The sequence below is a fragment of the Typopeltis vanoorti genome, chromosome 7 (assembly GCF_054136105.1).
Source record: "Typopeltis vanoorti isolate ZY-2024b chromosome 7, IOZ_Tvanoo_1.0, whole genome shotgun sequence".
Classification (NCBI taxonomy): domain Eukaryota; kingdom Metazoa; phylum Arthropoda; class Arachnida; order Uropygi; family Thelyphonidae; genus Typopeltis; species Typopeltis vanoorti.
The window spans coordinates 54,394,791-54,414,533 of NC_143555.1; the positions used below are offsets into that span (position 1 = coordinate 54,394,791).

Here is a 19,743-nt window from a genome sequence, read left to right on the forward strand (position 1 = left end):
AATCAGAAAACTACAAAATGCAGTTTCAGAACTAGAAGAATGGTTCAATAAATGGCTAATTGAAGTTAATGCAGACAAGAGCACTGCAGTTGTGCTATTCACAAGAAGACGAGTGTTCCAGAGATTGAGGTTGTCATGTTTAGCATCCCCAAACCCTGACAACCAGTAGCCAAATACTTATAGGTAAACCTAGATCATGGGTTATAAATTAAAGATACCAAGAAATTATATACTTGGTTTAATCCTTTATCTAAGTGTAAGCAAACAAAGTTTGCACCTGAAGTATTTTCAGGACTGGGGCAACTCATATAAAAAGGCTAATGACTTCACATCAATTGCCTTAGTATCCCATAATGCAAAGCACATCTCCTTGCAGACATGTATAATGTTATGCATTATGGGAAGGGTCACTATCCATTAATTTACCAGTCCGGGTAGTGACCCTTCCCATAATGTATAGCATTATACATGTCCGCAAGGAGATGTGCTTTGCATTATGGGATACTAAGGCAAGTGATGTGAAGTCATTAGCTTTTTTTATACGAGTTCCCCAGTCCTGAAAATACTTCAGGTGCAAACTTTGTTTGCTTACACTTAGATAAAGGATTAAACCAAGTATGTAATTTCTTGGTATCTTTAATTTATAGTTATAACCAAGTGAAAAAAATTCCAACAACTAGATCATGGGATTCACTTTACAGTTCATATCAATCAGTCTGCTCAAAAGCAAATAGGGCAATTGGGCAGCTATATCCATTACTGATTCATCATAGGCAGCTAAGCATGGAACTTAACCTGCTGCTATACAAGATTCTGATCAGGCCAGTCTTGATATATGGCTCACTCAATTGGAGTCACAAAGCAGATTCAAACATTGCAAACTACAGATAATCCCAAACAAATGTTTATGAATAGCATTTAATGTACTATGATTCATAAGAAACATGCAGCTTCAACGGGAAGCAGATATTCCGAAGATCAAAATTTTTCCTCTGAGAAGGCAAAGCAAAGATGAAAAGCAACATTTGCAAAATTCTTTGCAAATGTTGCTTTTCATCCTAACCCACTAATCTGATAATTGGTAGACTATAGCAAGCATGATCCTGCAAGACACAAACGTTCCAAATAGTGAATAGGTAAGTTTTTTAAACCCACCAACAAAAGCCCAATCCAAGTCCATTGCAATCTACAATCTAGCAGTAGTCTAAAACAAACTAAAAACTACACCAAATAAGTAGTTGTTTTTTTAAAAGAAAAAAAAAAAAAAAGTCCCTGGTAGTCAATAGCCCACAATAGGTGAGCTAAGTGTTCAATAATATTCCTTAACACCCCAACCAGCCATGATATCTATAGACGTCCAGCACAATCTGGATAAGATTCTCTAACACTATTGAATAATGGATAAGATTTGATCTCACTATTTCATCCACCATGGCTGGTAGAGAGGTTAATCCAGAAACTTCACTACAAATCTGACAAAAGGATAATGGGCAACAGGCCCATTATCCTTTTGTCAGATTATTGGTTATTGGCATTAGTGAGGCATGGCTGACAGAAGATGATAGTGGGATATAATGTGAAGAGTATATAGTGTGTTCAGGAAGGATAGAGAAAAGAATGGGGGGGGGGGGGAAGAGTATTACTGATGATAGCCGATGAACTGCAACCAAAGAGAGTAGAAGTTCAACTGTAAGCCAGTGGGAATAGGACATTTGAGCCATCTGGTGGTAGATAGTGACCAACAGAACAAAATGTACACTTGGATGGTTCTACAGACCATGATATGGAAAAGATGATGGGTATAGTATGCATTGGCAAATAAGCTCAATGAGCGGAGTGAGGGTAATTATTACAGAAGATTTCAACTAAGGGAACATCGACTGGAAGGAGTTGAAGACACATGCAAGGAAGGAAATGGAATTTATGCAATTACTAAGAAATAATTACCTGAGATAGCATGTGATGGATTTGAGAGTGCTCGATCTAGTATTTGCATCTTAGAATTTGTCTATACCAATATGACCATGTTGCCACCAATTGGTGATAGTGATCATATGGTTTTGACCTGAGAGGTGGCTAAATATGTGGAATTTTCAGTTAAGAGAGGAGTATATGTGGAATTACAGGGATAGTAAGTATCACAAGCTTAGGAGATTGCTTGGATCAGTGGCAAGGCATATGAAACTGCAAGGGCTGGATGCTGATAGTGCATGGGAAGTGGTAAAGGAGTGTTACCAGGAAGTAATGGCAGACTACATACCTAGAGTCAGGAGAGTAAATCAAGTGAGAGTTAAATGGAAGAATATCATCATGATTAAGCTAGAGCTGTAAAAAATAAAATAAAAATTGTGAAGAGAAATTAAGGAGAAAGGTGAGCAGTGGAAAGCTCAGGCCAGAAGGGTAACCAGTGTGGAAAGGAAGGCAAAAGCAGAGTATGAAAGGAAAATTAGAAGTGCAGGCCAAAGATAATCTCAAACAGTTATTTCGAAAAGCTGCAAGTATCATAAAAGTAAGAATGTTTAATTCTTCTGCAGTAATGAGAGAGGCAAAGACTTAAATGTATAAGCAAATGGGACAAGAGTGAGCATTATGGGTGATTTTAATTACAGAAATATAGATTGGGATAATGAGATAGAAACTGGAAGTAAAGAAAATGAGTTTCTTGAGTTTTTGAGGGACAACTACCTCAGCAAGTATATAACACAGGCACATGATGATTGAAGATCTTGGATTTGATCATCTCATTAGAGGATGCTATTATAAATGAGAGTCAACTCTCCCTCCAGTTGGTGAGAGTGGCCATGTAGTGATTAGCTGGGTGGTTGCCAGTGATGTGAGACTTCCGTGAGGAAAGGATATATGAAGAACTACAAGGCTGGTGAATATGAGAAGCTCAGAAAACAGCTTGAAGCTGTAGCATGGAATGAGGAGTTGGGTAGAAAGGAGATCAATGGTGCTTGGATGATATTCAAGAAGTATCTAGTAAAAGCAATTAATAAATGTATTTCAAAGGTAAGAAGGTTAAATATGGTAGGCATGAAATGAATAAATGAAGAGATTAAGCATGCAATTCAAAAAAAAAAAAAAAAGGCACTGTGGAATCAACATAAGAAGAGTGGTAATAATCAATTCCGTGAGGAATACAAAGTACAGGCAAGGAGGGTGACTCCGTTAGTAAGGGTAGCAAAAGTTCAGTATAAGCAGAGTTAGCTAATAAAGCAAAAAAAAAAATCCTAGGGAGTTCTTTCAATACATAGCCAGCAGAAATAAGAATGATTCTGGAAAGTGGTACTGAATGGAGAAAATGATATAAGTATAACTGCTGCAGAGTAGATATAGTTGCGATACATAATGAAAAGTTCATAAAGGTCGTTCATCCTTGTGAATGTGACATCATGGAGAGTTTGAGAACAATGGAAGAGGAGAGACAAACTGTGAGTGGGGAAGAGGTATATGGGGAATTTAAAAAAACTTCATATTAATAAGGCTGTGGGACTCGATGATATATCACTGCATATTTTGAAGGAATGTGCAAGGGAGTCGACAATTGCCTTGACATATTTGTTAAATATGAGTCTTACACTGAGTCGAGTTTCAGCATCAAGAAGTCAAGCATCAAATTATTTCTTTTAGAAATAAATAAATAAATAAATTTTCATCAAATTCTTTCATAAGTCAAGAATCAAATTGTAGGCCAATCATGTGTTAGATGCAGTGGTTAACATGCTGGAGAGGCTAGCAAGAACTAGAATTGGGGTTACATCAGTCGTATTATCTTTGATGGACAGCAACGATTTACTAAAGGGAGGTCATGTTTTAATAAACTACTTATTATAATAAGCTGACAGTAGCATGGGCAGTATACTTAGTAGTCTAAGTCTAAAATCTAAAGTCAAAAGTCTAAGTAGTATACTTAGACTTTTGCAAAGCCTTTGATAGATTACCACATGACAAGTTGATAGTCAACTAGTCTGATATGTAACCCCAATTAGTCGGATATGTAACCCTAACCACTCTAATTTATTGGATTGGAGATTGGCTGTCTGACAGGTATTAACAAGTTGTGTATGGGGAAGCAATATCCCAGATGAAGAAAGTCAGTAGAGGTGTGCCTCAAGGGTCTGTTTTAGGGCCATTGATGTTTAACCTGTATGTTAATGATATTGGGGAAGATTTGAATTGGCATATTCAGTTGTTTGCAGATGATGCAAAGTTTGGACAAACTGTTAGGAGTAGAGCAAATTTTGTGGCTTTACAAGAAGCCTTGAAAAATAAATTAAGATTTGAATGCAATAACTGTTATCAAATGAATTTTTAACTGATAGAGATTCACATATATTGTTAATAAAAATGGAGTTTCTGAATGTTGATATTTTTTACTTCTGTTGTTTTACAATATGATCCTTATCTTAACCAAGTGATATTTGCAAATTATTTACATCATGTGAGAACTTGCTGAATGCTGAACGAGAAATGTCACTTATAAACACTCAGATATTGTATCAGTTAGAATATGCATATTAGAAAATATTTCTGCTTTATATTCACTATAATAGCTAAATCAATACTTTCCCGATGTCTCTTTCTCATTCAAACATATCTGTTCAGTTCATATTTTTGAAGTTTGCTTAGTACAGATTCCCTTTCAGTCTCGAGACAAGAAATACAGGTTATTGTTGTTGTTATTATTATGAGGAAATAATTAAGATAATAAAAAAACATTTGTGTTTCTCTGTCTAGCAGAAATTTCTGGAGGGGAAAGAGACTTATACCTCAGCATACAACTGGCTGACAGACATGAAGTAAATGAGACAGAAAATGAAAATGATTTTTATAAAAAAAAAAATATTAAAATTAATCTACAAGCAACATCACTAACAACTGTTCTTATTTTACATTTTATTTAGAGTTTGATTTAAAGAGAATGTAAACTCAACAGAAACAAAATTGGTTAACTAATTCATCAATGAAGTTAAAAATCTCAAATCTTATAATTAAAAACCAGTAAACAACATAAAGAATCCTTACCAAATATTTTAGTCCTTCCAAAATTTGCTTTGTATAATATGAAATAGTATGCTCTGAGTTTTTCAGAGGACCCCATTTAGCTCTAAGTAATTGTGAAAGACTTCCTAAATTCATCATTGAAAATATAATTGACATTCATTAAGATTCACAATATTTCTATTCATGTATTATTATTATTATTAACTCTATAACAAATTATTTATGAACTGAAGAAATAAAATGCTGCATACAGTTATTTTTAAATGATTCAAAAGAGCCAGAAAAGATATTCAGAAATATGTATACAATCTTAATGGTTAGGATTAAAATGTTCCTGTACTAAGACAGCAATAATAAATTACTACTGTAATTAGTATTACTATTATTACAGAAAATTATGAATTTTATTTTTAAAGTTACGTGCTGTTGCAACATCATCAAAACTATCATTATCACAGTATTTTAATTCATCAATTAATGCCATGTATCCTCAAGGGGTAAACACATATCTGACTACTAAATACAATTTGATCAGCATAACCTTTTTTATTCAATAGTCTGATGAATACCTTACATGAAACACCACTAGCATGTGAGACTAGACAGCAGATTAGAAGCCCTAGAGGATGCTCTTATTCCTGATACAGACACATGGATGTCTCTTCCTGGCTATCTATCTTTAAACTTTGAAGTGACCCAGAATATTTTAATGCATTAAAAAATGTAAATACGACAACTAAATTTATGGTGCACTGTAATGGAAGTGGATTAAAAAAAAGCAAACTAAACTAATTTTTTTTTAAAATTAATGTTAATCTCTTTTTTTTTCCTCTTAACATACTAGGCATGCTATAGAAAGATTAGCAAGACAAGCATTCAATAAATGTCCAAATATCTGGCCTGAAAACTTAAGGTGAAGGTAACAATACTTTGCATTGGTAATGCTAAGTACTGGCCCACCTATAAACTGGCTAAACACTTGGCATCCAAAATCCACACACACATACACACACACAGGCAAGAAATCATCTTAGATAAAAAAAAAAAAAACTTCACACACTATAAAACCACTATGTAGAACCTTCAATTAGAGGAAAATAATTGCTAAGTGAGCTTTGATGTATTGCCGTTTTCCACAAATGTTTCAGTAGACAATACACTAGTTCTTTCCCAAATTTATCCCCCAGACATTTCGGAAACTTTTTTAAGCACTGTCTTAAATCGGGGTATTTTGAGCTGAAACAACTAACTCTTTAGAAAAATGGAAGGTGCAACAAAGGACTTCCCATTTAAATCACCTCTACTGCTGCTAACTTATACATGAAATCTTTCGAAACTTTGGCACCCTCATCAAGTCCCAAAGTGTGGCTGAAGTATAGAGATGATGTTTTTGCTATTTGGCAATATGGCCCTTAGTCTCTTTTGAACTTTCTGCATTTCATCAACAAGTGAGGGAAAAATGCAACTGAGTAAAGAGATAGATTGCATTTAAATGGAATTGCTGTCAATCAACTGCAGAGACTTGCTAGAAGGAAGTATAATGAGTGATGTGAGCATTGTATCAGCAGGATTAATAGGTGATGTAAATGAGCAAGAGAGCAGATCAGGTGAGAATGAAGTGCTTGTGAATGGAGAGGAGAATAATGATAGAAATGAGAATGAGAAAACAGGAATGCAATCTGGATAAGGAAACAGAGGAGTTAGTGTGGTCAGGGAGTTACAGCACAAGCAGAGTAGATTATGGAAGCAGTAGTGAATGTATGAGGTTGGTCAGCATAGGAATGGGATCTCCTGGAGAGGGGAAGATATATGAAGTAAGGTGTTATGAAGGTGAGCAAAGAGGAGTAGGTGTGGAACAGTCAAAAATGAGGGGTAGCATGGTTAGGACTGGTTAGAGACAAAGAAATGAATTACTATGCTTATTTACAAATACAGGAGTATCAGACATAATAAGAGAGATGAAATTGTTGCATTCATTGAGTTTATATGCCCCTAAATAGTTGGAATACGAGAAATATAGTTGGATGAGAACGATATCCTGACTGAAATAGAAACAAAAGGATATGATGTTGTTTGTAAGAATAGGACGGGCATAAAGAAAATGGGAGTGTTGCTGATGATAGCAGGTGAATTATTTCTACACAGGGTTGAGATCGATGGTAAAATAGTGGCAGTGGTTTTGAACAGTATGTATGAGGTGGAGATTGATTCAAGTAGGTGTTATTATAGGCTAATGTAGAAGCAAAGAGGTTACAGTTAGGGTCTTGATCAGCGAATGCATATAGACTATTATGCACGGATCTGGTCTCCTAGTTTTCAAAGGGATGATTCTATTGTAGAGAGTTCAAGTAGTTGGAAGTTTTTCCACTTGGTTACACTATAAACTAAAGAAACTGGTCACCACCCAGACCCATAGGTTGAAGTAATGCTGAAGTCATATTTTCATATATAAGTTGCCAAAAGGTGTCACACCTTATTATTAAAAATACTCTGGATTAGAGATAGTTGTTGGAAGTTTTTCCACTTTAATTTATACTATAAATTAAAGATACCGAGAATTATATACTTGGTTTGATCCTTTATCCAAGTGTAAGCAAACAAAGTTTGCATCTGAAATATAATCGGGGCAGGGCAACTTATGTACAGAAGCTAATGCTTCACATCGCTTGCTTAGTATCACATAATGCAAAGCACATACCCTTATGGGTATGTCTAATGCTTCTATATACGAGTTGCCCTGTCCTGATTATATTTTAGTTGCAAACTTTGTTTGCTTACACTTGGATAAAGGATCAAACCAAGTATATAATTTCTTGATATCTTTAATTTATAGTATAACCAAGTGTAAAAACTTCCAACAACTATCTCTAATCCAGAGTATTTTTAATAACCTTTTGGCAACTTGTATATGAAAATATGATTTCGGCATTACTTCAACCTTAGTATCATCTCTGGGTCCGACTCCCACTGATGAGCTCTCAATAAAGGTCGAAACTGGTCAGGGTAGTGACCCTTCCATTAATGCATAGCATTAAACATACCCATAAGGATATGTGCTTTTGCATTATGGGATACTAAGGCAAGTAATGTGAAGTCATTAGATTCTATATATGAGTTGCCCTGTCCTGATTATATTTCAGGTGCAAACTTTGTTTGCTTACACTTGGATAAAGGATTAAACCAAGTATATAATTTCTTGGTATCTTTAATTTATGGGGTTCAAGTAGGTTTCACTAAGTCAAGGTCAGGTCAATGGAATGTGAGATATGAACACAGATTGAGGGAATACAATTTGCAAAAACTTTGTGAATAGATAAAGAGGGAGGTATGATTGAGACATTAGTTAGCAAAGGGTTATTACCTGATTAATGTTAAGAATTTTCATAAAGCAGAGGGAGACAAGAGTAGAACAAGTGTCATTGTTGGAAGCTGTATGAGTAAGAGAAAGAGGAGAAGGTTCTTTGCACGAGAGCAACTGTTGAATCAAATTCAATGCTTAAGAGGGTGATGAATGCAGAAACTGGGAATGGGTTTAAGTACAGTTTGATTATCTTTTTGTGTTTAAGTGTGGACCTCTCATGATGAGTCTTTTGATTCCTCGGAAGTGTGATTTTTTTTTATTATTATTTTATACTGATCCCACACATAAGAGCTCAAAAGATCTATAAGTGCAACAATGCCATGTGTGGTGTGCAGGTGAGGACTGAAACAGAAGTTTACTGACATTTTTGTTTGGTATCTGGGAATACTTCTTGTAAAAGGCTGTCCAAAGAAAAGGTTGCTGTGTTGCAACCTTTTCTTTGATGGTTGCCAGTTCAGTGGAGCAATGGCCATTGAAGTGCCTGTAGAATAGACACAGTGCCAAAACACTGGGCCTGCAAGAGAGGTTTTAAGTGAATCAGTGAGAGAGAGAGTGATCATCTATGAGATGAATTGCTCTCTTCTGGACAGCATCAATAATTTTTGGAGAAGTTTTAGGTGCACAACCCCAAACACGTGAGCAGTATTCTAAAGATGGATTTGTACAATTAGTAAGAGTCTGTTCGATGTAAAACAGCTTCTTGAATGAAAGAGGATACTTAGTTTTTTTTTAAATGCTGAGGAAGCTATTGTTGTGACGTGTTTATGCCAAGAGAGACTGGAGGCAAGTGTAAGTCCAAGTAGAGAGTAAGTCCAAGTACTCCTTTACATGACATCCATACAGAGAGATCTGATCATGTCTGGTGATTAGTGAGGGTACAGATAGGAGCTGAGATCTCTTTGGAGAGAGAGAGAGAGAGAAGGGGCAAGACTGTGTTTTGATGGCAATGAAGTTGACAAGTACATATATCAATGTTTAAGGCACTGATTATAGATAATCTGGGATGACTGTGTGCTGAATGGTTTGTCAAATGAGTACTATCATTGGTAAAGCTATGGATAAAATTAGTGGTTATTGAGAGACGGTCATTTACATACAGAGAAAAATATAGAGAAACAGAGAACGAGAGCAGGTGATAGGAAAGAGCCTGGGGTACTCCTGGATTGGTAAATGCTCGAAGAGAGGGAGCCATCCACCATGACACATAGTGAATGACTAGAGAGGAAAGTGGCAACCTAATTACAAAGGTTGGTAGGTAGACCAAAGGATGGTAATTTATTTAGTAGAACCAGACACTAGAATAGTTAGAAACTGAGCAAATGTCAAGAGCAAAAGCACAAGTTTTTCTGAACTGAAATTTCTATAGCACATGTTCAGTGATGTAAGCTAGGAGGTCAACTGTGGATCTCTAGATAGTGCAGAAGTTGACTACTGATAACTTTTTCTAGTTATTTCAGAGAGTACTGAGGTGATGGTAATTGTTTGGTAGTTTGATGGTAAATTTTTATCTCCCTTTTTGGGAATAGGTTAATGTGATTCATGCACTGGGATAAGTACCACCTAATGGATAACAGACTGTAGCGATGATACAAAACAGGTGTTAGCTGTTTTGTATCGTCGCTACAGTAGAGCACAATATTTGAGAAACAACTGGAGAGGTGCCATCAGTAACAGAAGACTTTTTTAGTGTCCAAATTATTTAGTAATTTTCTGATCTTTTTTGTCAAAAAAACATGAGGTATACAGTGCTGCATTCTGGTATGGTAGGAGGAGATTGCCCTTGATCATCTTTCCACAAGTTCGAGGAAAGAGATGCTAAGATGTCAGCTTTATCTTTGGGTGAAGTATCAGTTGTGTCAACTGGATGAGAAAGAGGTGGAAGTGCAGGTGAGCAGAATTTGCATCTAATGGCCTTAGCAAGAGACAAGAAGGCATGGCTTCCATTTGGACAGGAGACAAGTTTTTTGCTGTCAGCCTTTATAAATCTGATTTAGATTTGCAGATGACTGTTCTGTGTTTTGTGCATGCATTGGTATAGATTGAGTATGAAGTTTTAGTTCTTGATGTGAGCCATCTATGGTAAGCTGAAATTTTTTTCTTTGACTGCTTTGAAACTTTCTGTTGAATCAAGGCTTGGAAAGTGGATGAGGATTTTGTGTAAAATGGGTGATAAAAGCCTTAATGCCAGTGAGAATAATTTCTGTGACTTATTCAGAGCAGTTGTTAGTCAGATGAGCAGAAGTCAGAAGTAGAGCAAGAGAGGAGACCAGCACAAGATTGTGGTCTGATTTGCCGAGCAGACAGGAGAGGTGACCTCTCCTGTCTGGAAGAAAAACTGATAAATGAGATCCAGAGTATTTGGAGAGTGAAGAGGGTTATCAGGAATTCATGTAGGTAAATGTACAATTTGCATATGGTCACTGCTAATGGCAAAGATTTCAACCTCTTGTCTAGCTTGGTTGATGGTGTTGGAAAAGTAGAGCAAGTTGTAATTTTAGATATTGAGGTCACCTAGAAAGATGATTTCCCTATTAGGACAGTTGGATTGCAGATGGTCGAGGTTCACGGAAAGGAATGTGAAAAGGTCTGAGTGGTTATCAGAGTTTGTCTCTGAATTACTAGATGAAGCAAGGAAACCTTGAGTCAGAGGAAGTCAAAAGCAGGCAATTTCAAATTAGCCAATCTCTGACATACAATGTCTTATCTCACAAAGGAACAGGTGCCACCCTTATGGCAAAAGGAACTATGAAGAATGTAATTTGGACAGTAGCAGATGTAAATGTTACTTAGGTTTCTGTCAAGAGCAAGAGGTGTGGCCTAGATGACTTCAAGTGGTGGTACATGTCATTAATTTTGATGTTAATACCACAGATGTTAGTAAAGCAGATGTAAAAGTGCAAGTAAGATTTTTTGAAGGAGATTCTGGTAGTGTGGTTTGCAAGATGTGAATTTTTTTTTTTTTTTTTTTTTTTTAATGGAATTAATTTATAAGGAAGATTACTTTTTTTGCAGTATCACTGTCATTGTTTGAAAAATTCATCATTAGTTAATTCATGGTTGGATGGAAGGACAGAGTGGGGACATGCGATGAGAGGAGATAGACTCCTTTACATGACATCCATACAGAGAGTAGCCAATCTCCTTGCCATAACACAGCCTCAACAGTGCCTCCCACAAACCGCTACTTGTTCTTGTCTCCCTCTCCAGGCACAACTTGGCAGAGTATGTGGCAGTGGGATTATTAACCTGATTTTCATTACTGGCACATTCGGGCCTGTGACAACTGTTTTAATTGACCTATCCTCTCAAAATGGGGAAGGTTATCAGTCTCTACGAATGTTTGGCATGACCTTTTAACTGATACCTTGGGTATCACCACACACTATGTAGAGAAGATGGGGGGGGGGGGGGGGGGGGGAGGACCAGAACCTCTGCTCTAGAGACCAAACATTGCATATGCTACTTCAGGCCTCCAATAAGTGGATGGTGGTATTTCACCAGGTGAATAAAGGTTATCACCTTATTTTCTTTTTCTTTCTTTTTGTTATATATTTCTCAATGCTGCTTTGTCTTTTCTGTTCCTTACTTAAACTTTGTGAATTGTCGACTGTCGCCAGTTATTTGTTTCTAGTGTGTCTTAAGTTCCCACACTTAATAGTCTACCAAATTTATTTGTTTTTGACTGTGCCAGTTAGACTATGTAGTTGAGTGCGAGATTATAATATTTTCAAATTATGTTAATCTTAACCTTTAATTAGTCTTGGCTAGATTATTGATCACTTAAACTTATGCCGATTCGAATTTTTCGGGATAGTGCATTGACAGAAGCAATCCAATGTGTTGTTCACAAATCATTTAATAAAAAAAAAAAAAAGCTTATTTACACAGTCTGATCCACGCTAACACACACACACAATTGCATTACAATTAATTTCAATTCATACCGATTCAGACTTAGTTCTATGTTTCTTCCCTTAAAGTTAAATAACAATCTGGAATGTCCTACTAGCCACACATATACAAACTGAAAATAAGGCATACCTCGGGCAAGCTTAATTAAATATTAAATTACATTATCCAGTACAGTACAGTACAGTACTCCTCTTCCTCTTACAATAATTACTTATACACCGTTTAAATTAAGATACACCTTGAGTGAGCTTATTTCAATATGAACTTATACAATCTCATTGTACCCATAAACAGACATACTTGATTTACATCCCTGCTCAGGAATATCATATATAAATACTAACAATTCTCATTCAGCACTGCCTTTTACATGAATCATTTGTCCACAGGAAAGTGCTCCTGGCTCATTCATGACCTCCCACCAAATTGTTATTATTATTATTCGTGACACCTCCAAGGAGTCCGAAAACTCATTGTGGGAGGACACCTATTGTACATCTCTCCATCTCCACCACTACACCGAACCTCTACTACCAATCATGAACATCAGTGCCATCTACTGGCCACTACCACCACCACAGCTAGTATTTTTTTTGTCTGTAAATTGCATGTGTTCTGAAGGGCCGATTTGTCTGTATGCGGGATGAAAAATCCTGCTACCTCATAAGATCGGCTAACTCACCTTAGATTGAAAACGTCCATATAGAGATTCCTCCCGCCATGACAAGAATCGAACTTAGGCCTTTTCCAATCGAAGGGAGCAACATACCGTCATTCTTCCAATTGCACTACAGAGGCACTTAAAATAATAGAGGGGGAAAGCATGAACGCAGTCATCTACTACCAAAAAATCCATGCTCCATCTATCCCAGTTTGGGAAAGTGGCAGCCGAACCGTGTGTGCAATGGAACAACCCTTCTCTGGAACTTCGACCTTTGTGATCATCGACAATTCAGCACCAGGTAAGTATAAGTATCAAATTTCTTCTTTGTTCTAGTTGTTGATTATTATATGCCCTCTAGGACCTTTAACATGTTAGCAATGTGCAGCTCTTTCCTAGCGAGACATTCCGATGATTGACACAATGCTTGTCATGGCCGTGGATCCAGGTCGGAAAAGACTAACTAACCCTCAGACCTACGGTGCCTCTCTTTTGATTACTTACAATGGACCTCAAGCATCAGCGGACCTAGGTAAGAGAAGATTGAGAAACCTAAGACCTATGACACTTCTCTTTCGACTACAGACAATGAACCTCAGGTGGCAGGGGACCCAGGTAAGAGAAGTTCTAGAAACTTAAGACAAAGTCCTTCTTGACACTTCACCTTATAAAGGCCTGGACTTCCATTGTACGCATATATGCATCTTTTGAAACTTCCATATATGGTCAATTGACATCCAAACATGATGATGTCATACTTTGCACATCTTTTGAACTTGCCATATATGGACATGAGTTAACAGCGTTACATAATGACATCATGCGCCACATTATTTTAACAAAGGCCTATAGTTAAGTTATTACAAATACAAGTTTATTATAGACAAACTTGACATTTCTTTAAGTGCAATCTCCTTAAAAAAACATGTTAAACCAAACATGATAACTCATGTCCTCAACGAGTCATTTAACACTCCCTGGAGGTGACAAATAATAATAATAAACTACATATCATGAGAGATTTTACAACTTAGGGTCTATTTGGCATTTTCTCCAACTGGGAAGGTAATGATTGTAGGAATTCACTGGTTTCACTAGATTCCCTTTTGTGGAAACAGACCACATCACGGTTGACCAGAGAGAGAGGCTATATAGTGCATATCGCCTGCTCATTAGGGGACCCATGCTAATAATAATAATATCCATCCTTAAATTAGTTTTATCACTGAAGATGAAAAAGAAAGGCCTCTAGACTTCTGTGTATTTTCATTACAAGGCAATTAGATGGATCCTTTATGTTCAGTTACTGTATTTCTTCAAAACTCTATGTACTGGTGATGAAAGACCTCCCCCCCCCATTCCCTTGCTCCTACTAGACCAAATAGTTCACAATTTATGACCTCCTCCTCTCAATCTTTCACAAGAAGAAAACAATAACATATACTTTGGACAACTGAATAACAATATTTTCTCTAGTATCTTCCACATGTTCTCAAAATACGTGTGTCCATCTTCATTTTTAATTAAATTATAATTAATAATAATATGAAAATTTTTTTAAAAAATATTTCATTCAGTTTTATTAATTTTTGTGCTATTATTAATTATCACTAAACCAAAAATAAAGTTGACACAGTGACTCTGATATGGCATATCTGCTAAGTTAAACTGTTATGTGGAGAATTAAACCATGCTTCTTGTAGCACTGCATGTGTGAACAAATCATTATGTAATTTATATTTACGAATTAAGGCATTTTGATTGGATACAAAAAACATTATACTTCTTAATGGTTATGTGGAAGGCTAAACTTGATTTCTGTGTTCTCTTTTTCTATACATCCCTAATGTATTTGCCTACTTACCTTTCTCCAGATCACCAACATAAATAAGAATCATGCAGGAGATGACAAGATGTATTGTATGAACAGTATATCATATTAATTCCCAGTTTTATAAAGGGAGAATCAGTCATTGATTGAAGAATAGTGAAAAATTATATATAATTTTCATTATTATTCAATCACCGAAGCTGCCTGCACATCTAAGTGCAGGATTTATATTAAAAAAAAAATTCTGAATGCGAAAAGTTTCAGAACCTATAGCACACTAGTGTTATAGGTTCTGCAAATGCAGGCAGAAGTTAAGAGAGAAAGAACCTACTGATATTTTTATTGAGGAGCTGAGGTTGCACTGTTGGGGAAAGCTTCATGACTGGATGTGGAAAGTGAGGGAATGATGTATGCAAGTTCAGTGGAGCAGTATCCATCAGATTATCAGAATGAACGTAGAACAAAGGAACCATTACATGTTGCAAGGACGGAAAGTAAACAAACGATACAAAGAGACATTCTTTACTGCTTTGTGCCAGAAGTACAATACTATTTGGATGCCACAGAACAATGGAGTGTAATGGCTCACTACAAAAGTAGATGTAAAAGAATATTATCAGTATAAATATATATATATGAAAAAATGTACATGTTAAAAATATTCGATGGATTAATAATGAAGGTTCAAGATCACCGTTTCCTAAATAGTTGAAATTGTTTAACTTGCTCTGATTAATATCAGTGACTGGCTTTGTGGCACTCTTTGAAGAGTCTCTCAAATTTGATAGAATTAATATGAATGATTTTTGTATTATTTCAAAGGATTCTGTGGGGACAGACCAGACTTCTTAGGCTGAAGAAAAAAAAAAGTATATAATTCATATGGTCTAAACTTCAGATATCAGGTGTCTAAGTACAATAGTCAAGTCTGGACAAAACAGGAAACTGCAGGAACAAACAATCTGGTAAACATCTGGAAACACTTATTTACTGGCTTGCAGATGACCTAGAAATCAAACTGTTCTAGAACTCTTGGTATATGCATTCAGAGGTACTGTTGATATAGGGAATGGATATTCTATTGATATAAGTACTATTAGTAATGTATCCTAATTTGTTGTAAATAATGTTGTACCACTTGTGTTTGGATATGAAATAAATAAATAAGTACTATTAGTAAGAAGGCAATTATCCAAGATGTGTCATTGTAACATGACACTAACAGACAGACTCTAGCCCAAATTAAGTCCATATATTACTTAATAGTCAAATATTATCTTTAATGCACTGTAATACTTATATAAGAGAATCTTGTTAAGAGCAAATAACATGTGTCTAGGTCTTGAACATAGGATACATGACTGCAATTCCACATCTTGTAATGAATTAAATTATTATTATTACGGGTATCTCCACGGAGTCAGTAGGCTCATCGCGGGAGACCCAAAGTAGCAAAACAATATCTGTCATATCTCTTCTTGAATTCATTTACAGATGAAGAACTCAACTAAGTCAGGCAATGAATTCCACTCAATCACCACCCTCCAGGCAAAAAACCTTGTTCTCACAACCGTGTTAACCACACTCTTCTTTAATTTCCAGGGATGGCCTCTTGTTCTTCCATCACTATCACACAGCTGAAACATTTCTCCTGCATCAATCCTATAAAAATCTTTCAGTAATTTAAATGTTTCTATCATATCCCTCTTCTCCGCCTATCAAACTGATCTCTGCAATCCACAAGCTCACAATCTATCAATGTAGGGAGCATTTTTTACATCACTCACCAACTTAGTCACACTTCTCTGAACCCACTCCACAGCCTCCACATCTTCAAGGAATCCAGGTGACCAGACCTGAGCACAGTAATCCAAATGTGGAAGTATCAACGTTTTAAAGGGGAATAATAACCTCTTGGGTTATTATTCCCCTTTAAATATCTCAGATACCTTTGATTCCGAAGAAAATACATTACGAAAAAATGGTTAACAATAAGAAAAAAATGACTCGCCAGTGTTTATCATGCAAAGGTACTTCTTTCTTGTATAACCATTATAGATTCACTTAAAATGAATGTTATAGAGCGACGGTAACAGAAAAAAGCGTCTTTGTCAGCAAATAATAACAATTAGACTTATGTTCCTCAAACTATCACATTTGTTAAAACACAAATTCAGAAAAAGACGCAATAAGATATTCCCGCTAAGGTGTTTTACACAGATCACTTAGCAACACTGAACATCCACTTGAATGCAGTTCTTACAAAAATGATGTGCTCTTGAAACACTCCATTGGTACTCTCACAACACAACAGACGAGTTGGAATTGAAGCAGAGTAATGATCTTCTGAGTCGCAGATGCAAAATGTGAGGGAGGGAGGAATGCTGCCTCTGACATTCTGGGAGGTCGCCTTCACACGTGCATAGCTAGAAAAGAGCAATAAAGCGAAAAGGGAACCACTCGGCAGCCTAGCCCTCCAGTACCATCGCCCCATAATCAGGACTTTGCGGTTAAATTTTTTTGACACACCACTGTGCTGCGGCACGTTGGTTGGGAAGCACTGATATATGTGTTTGTAACTAATGTAAATAAATTCAGAAAATTATCCTCTTGACATCCTGTGCAAATGGTACTTGTGCCTTATGTTCCCTTGCAACAACTATGCTGACTTAGCAACATGCTTTGTCCTCCATCTCCTGCATAAACATTCAAATGTGATTTTTCACCATTAACAGATCAGAATGATCTTAAATAACTTGCACACCAAAAAGTTTATTGGTTCTAATGTGGTTTCTTTCCTGTTGAGCTCGAGTTGCACTACTGAACAAACACTTCTTCTGCATTGTCTATACACTTTATTCTCATACTGTCATCTCTCTCCCAATACATGGATGCAAGCCTGTGTTTATTCAGTTTCAAAAAAATGAAAGATTTTATTCTAAAAAAGTAAAACACACTTGCTGCTCTGACATCATGGTGACCTTTAATGATGTTTCACTCTTCACCAACATACCTTTAGAGATAACACTACAGTTACTTGCTAAGGACTTTACAGTGCAGTCTTGTTACTTTTCATAGGTAATTTTCACATTCAAGAAGAAATTTGTGTCGCCAGTCTGTTGCCACAGTCATTTAGTTATTTAATGGAAGACTTTGTACATGACCTTCGCTACTCCCCCCCAGCCTCTCTGCTTGTTTTTACTGTGATGATGCATTCTATGTTTTGGGCATATTCTAATAAGAGTTAGATATATTTTAATCCAAATTAACAACCTTTTTCCCAGGATAAAATTTACATTAAGAAAAAAGAAAGTAGCAGAGATACCTTTCCTTGATGTGCCTGAGGAACTTAAAACTGAGTTAATGCGTTAAATAGAGAAATTAGGACTATAGAGATTACTTTAGCTGAAGTAACTAGAACAGGATTACGTATGGGTGAGTCTTTGGTGAATGATGAAGTAATAAATAATTTGGGAGTCAACAAAATAAAACCACAAGAGGTCTAGAAGAAACGAGATGTTGTGGGGAGGGGGGGATGGAGTAAGTGAAAGAGTGTTGAGTAATGAAACTGGGAGAGTCATGCTGAATAGCATAGAAAATGAGTCCATGAGTGACGCTTATGTGGACTTGAATGAAGTTAAGAGTGGTAAGATATATGGTTATTCTATGATTAAGGGTATGGAGAGCGGTATACCTGAGGATTGCTTGGCTGGTGGGACAATAGAAAGAGTGGCTTTAGCAATAAAGAGAGGGCATGCTACAGACAAGATGATAGTTATGGTGGGTACAAATGACCTGAGTGGTGGTATAAATTGGGTAGCAAAAGATTTAAGAACATTGTTAGATATCGTGAAGAGGAAAAGTGTCAATCAGAGGATAGTGTGCTGCCTCGTTTTGACAATTATGAGTTAAGTAATTGTCAAAATGAGCGATGATAATGAATGATATGATTGCAAGAATGTGCAAAAAAAGGGGTCTGGAATTTGTTGATATCTGGAGTGTGTTTGAAGGGAAAAGACAGTTGTATGCTAGAGATGGGCTGCATCTTAACATGGAAGGACATAAGGGTTTGAAGAAGTTACTGTGTTCTGAACAAGTTGAAGTAATTGAGAAGGGAAACTAATATTGAAAAGGTTGAGTGTAAGAGAGAGAAACTTTAGCAGTGATGGTATATTTGTTGATCCTTATTCGCAGAATAAATTGCAGAAGAGAGGGGATAAAAATCGGCATGGGACTACTGAAATTAGTTACTTGTATATCAGTTCTAAAGCCGGTACAAGAACTAGAGGGAATCTGCAATTTTTGTATACCAATGCAAGAAGCATTTGAAATAAGAAAGAAGAATTTTTGGCATTAGTCAGTGCAATCTCACCAAAAGTTGTAGACATTAGTGAAACTTGGCTGTCAGCAGAAGATGTATTCACTGGAATTGAATGTGATGGGTATATTTTCAGGGAGGATAAAGAAGATAGAACAGGGAGAGGAGTACTGTTGATGATAGCTGATGTGTTGCAGCCAAAGAAAGTAGTATATCAAGATGATAGAACATGTGAATGAGTGAGAGTTCATTTGAGACGGTCTGGTGTGAAATAGTGACCAACGCAACCAAATATACAGTTGGATGCTGCTATAGGCCGGGGGGGGGATATTGAATTCGCGCATCAGCAGTGCAATGAGTGCAGGTTTAGTGATTATTATGGGGGATTTTAATTATGGTGATATCAGTTGGAAGGTGGAAATATCATGTAGCAAAAAGGAAATGGAGTTCATACATCTTCTACGAGATAATTACTTGAAACAGCACATAACTGAAGGGACAGGTGGTGTGAGAGTGTTGGACCTGGTTATTGGTTCAGAGGATATATGCATAAGTAAGGTGTCCTCGTTACCTCCAACTGGTGAAAGCGATCATGTGGTATTGACTAGGGAGGTTGCAAAATCTGTGAATTTTTCTATTAAGAAGGGATATAT

At 36.4% G+C, this 19,743-nt stretch overlaps 1 protein-coding gene and 1 non-coding gene across 7 annotated transcripts in view; both read right to left on the reverse strand.

Annotated features, from left to right (window-relative positions):
- The window catches only part of Ask1 (apoptotic signal-regulating kinase 1), a 937,451-nt gene that overhangs the window by 455,004 nt on the left and 462,704 nt on the right, over positions 1-19,743 (reverse strand). For all 6 annotated transcript variants that reach the window (XM_090395264.1, XM_090395267.1, XM_090395262.1 and 3 more), the window contains exon 18: positions 5,029-5,132. In XM_090395264.1, the coding sequence (XP_090251390.1) occupies positions 5,029-5,132 (104 nt within the window). The remainder of the gene's footprint in view (positions 1-5,028; positions 5,133-19,743) is intronic.
- Positions 13,093-13,250, reverse strand: LOC150104684 (U1 spliceosomal RNA). Its single transcript, XR_016548622.1, has one exon. It is a non-coding gene; the product is annotated as a U1 spliceosomal RNA (small nuclear RNA).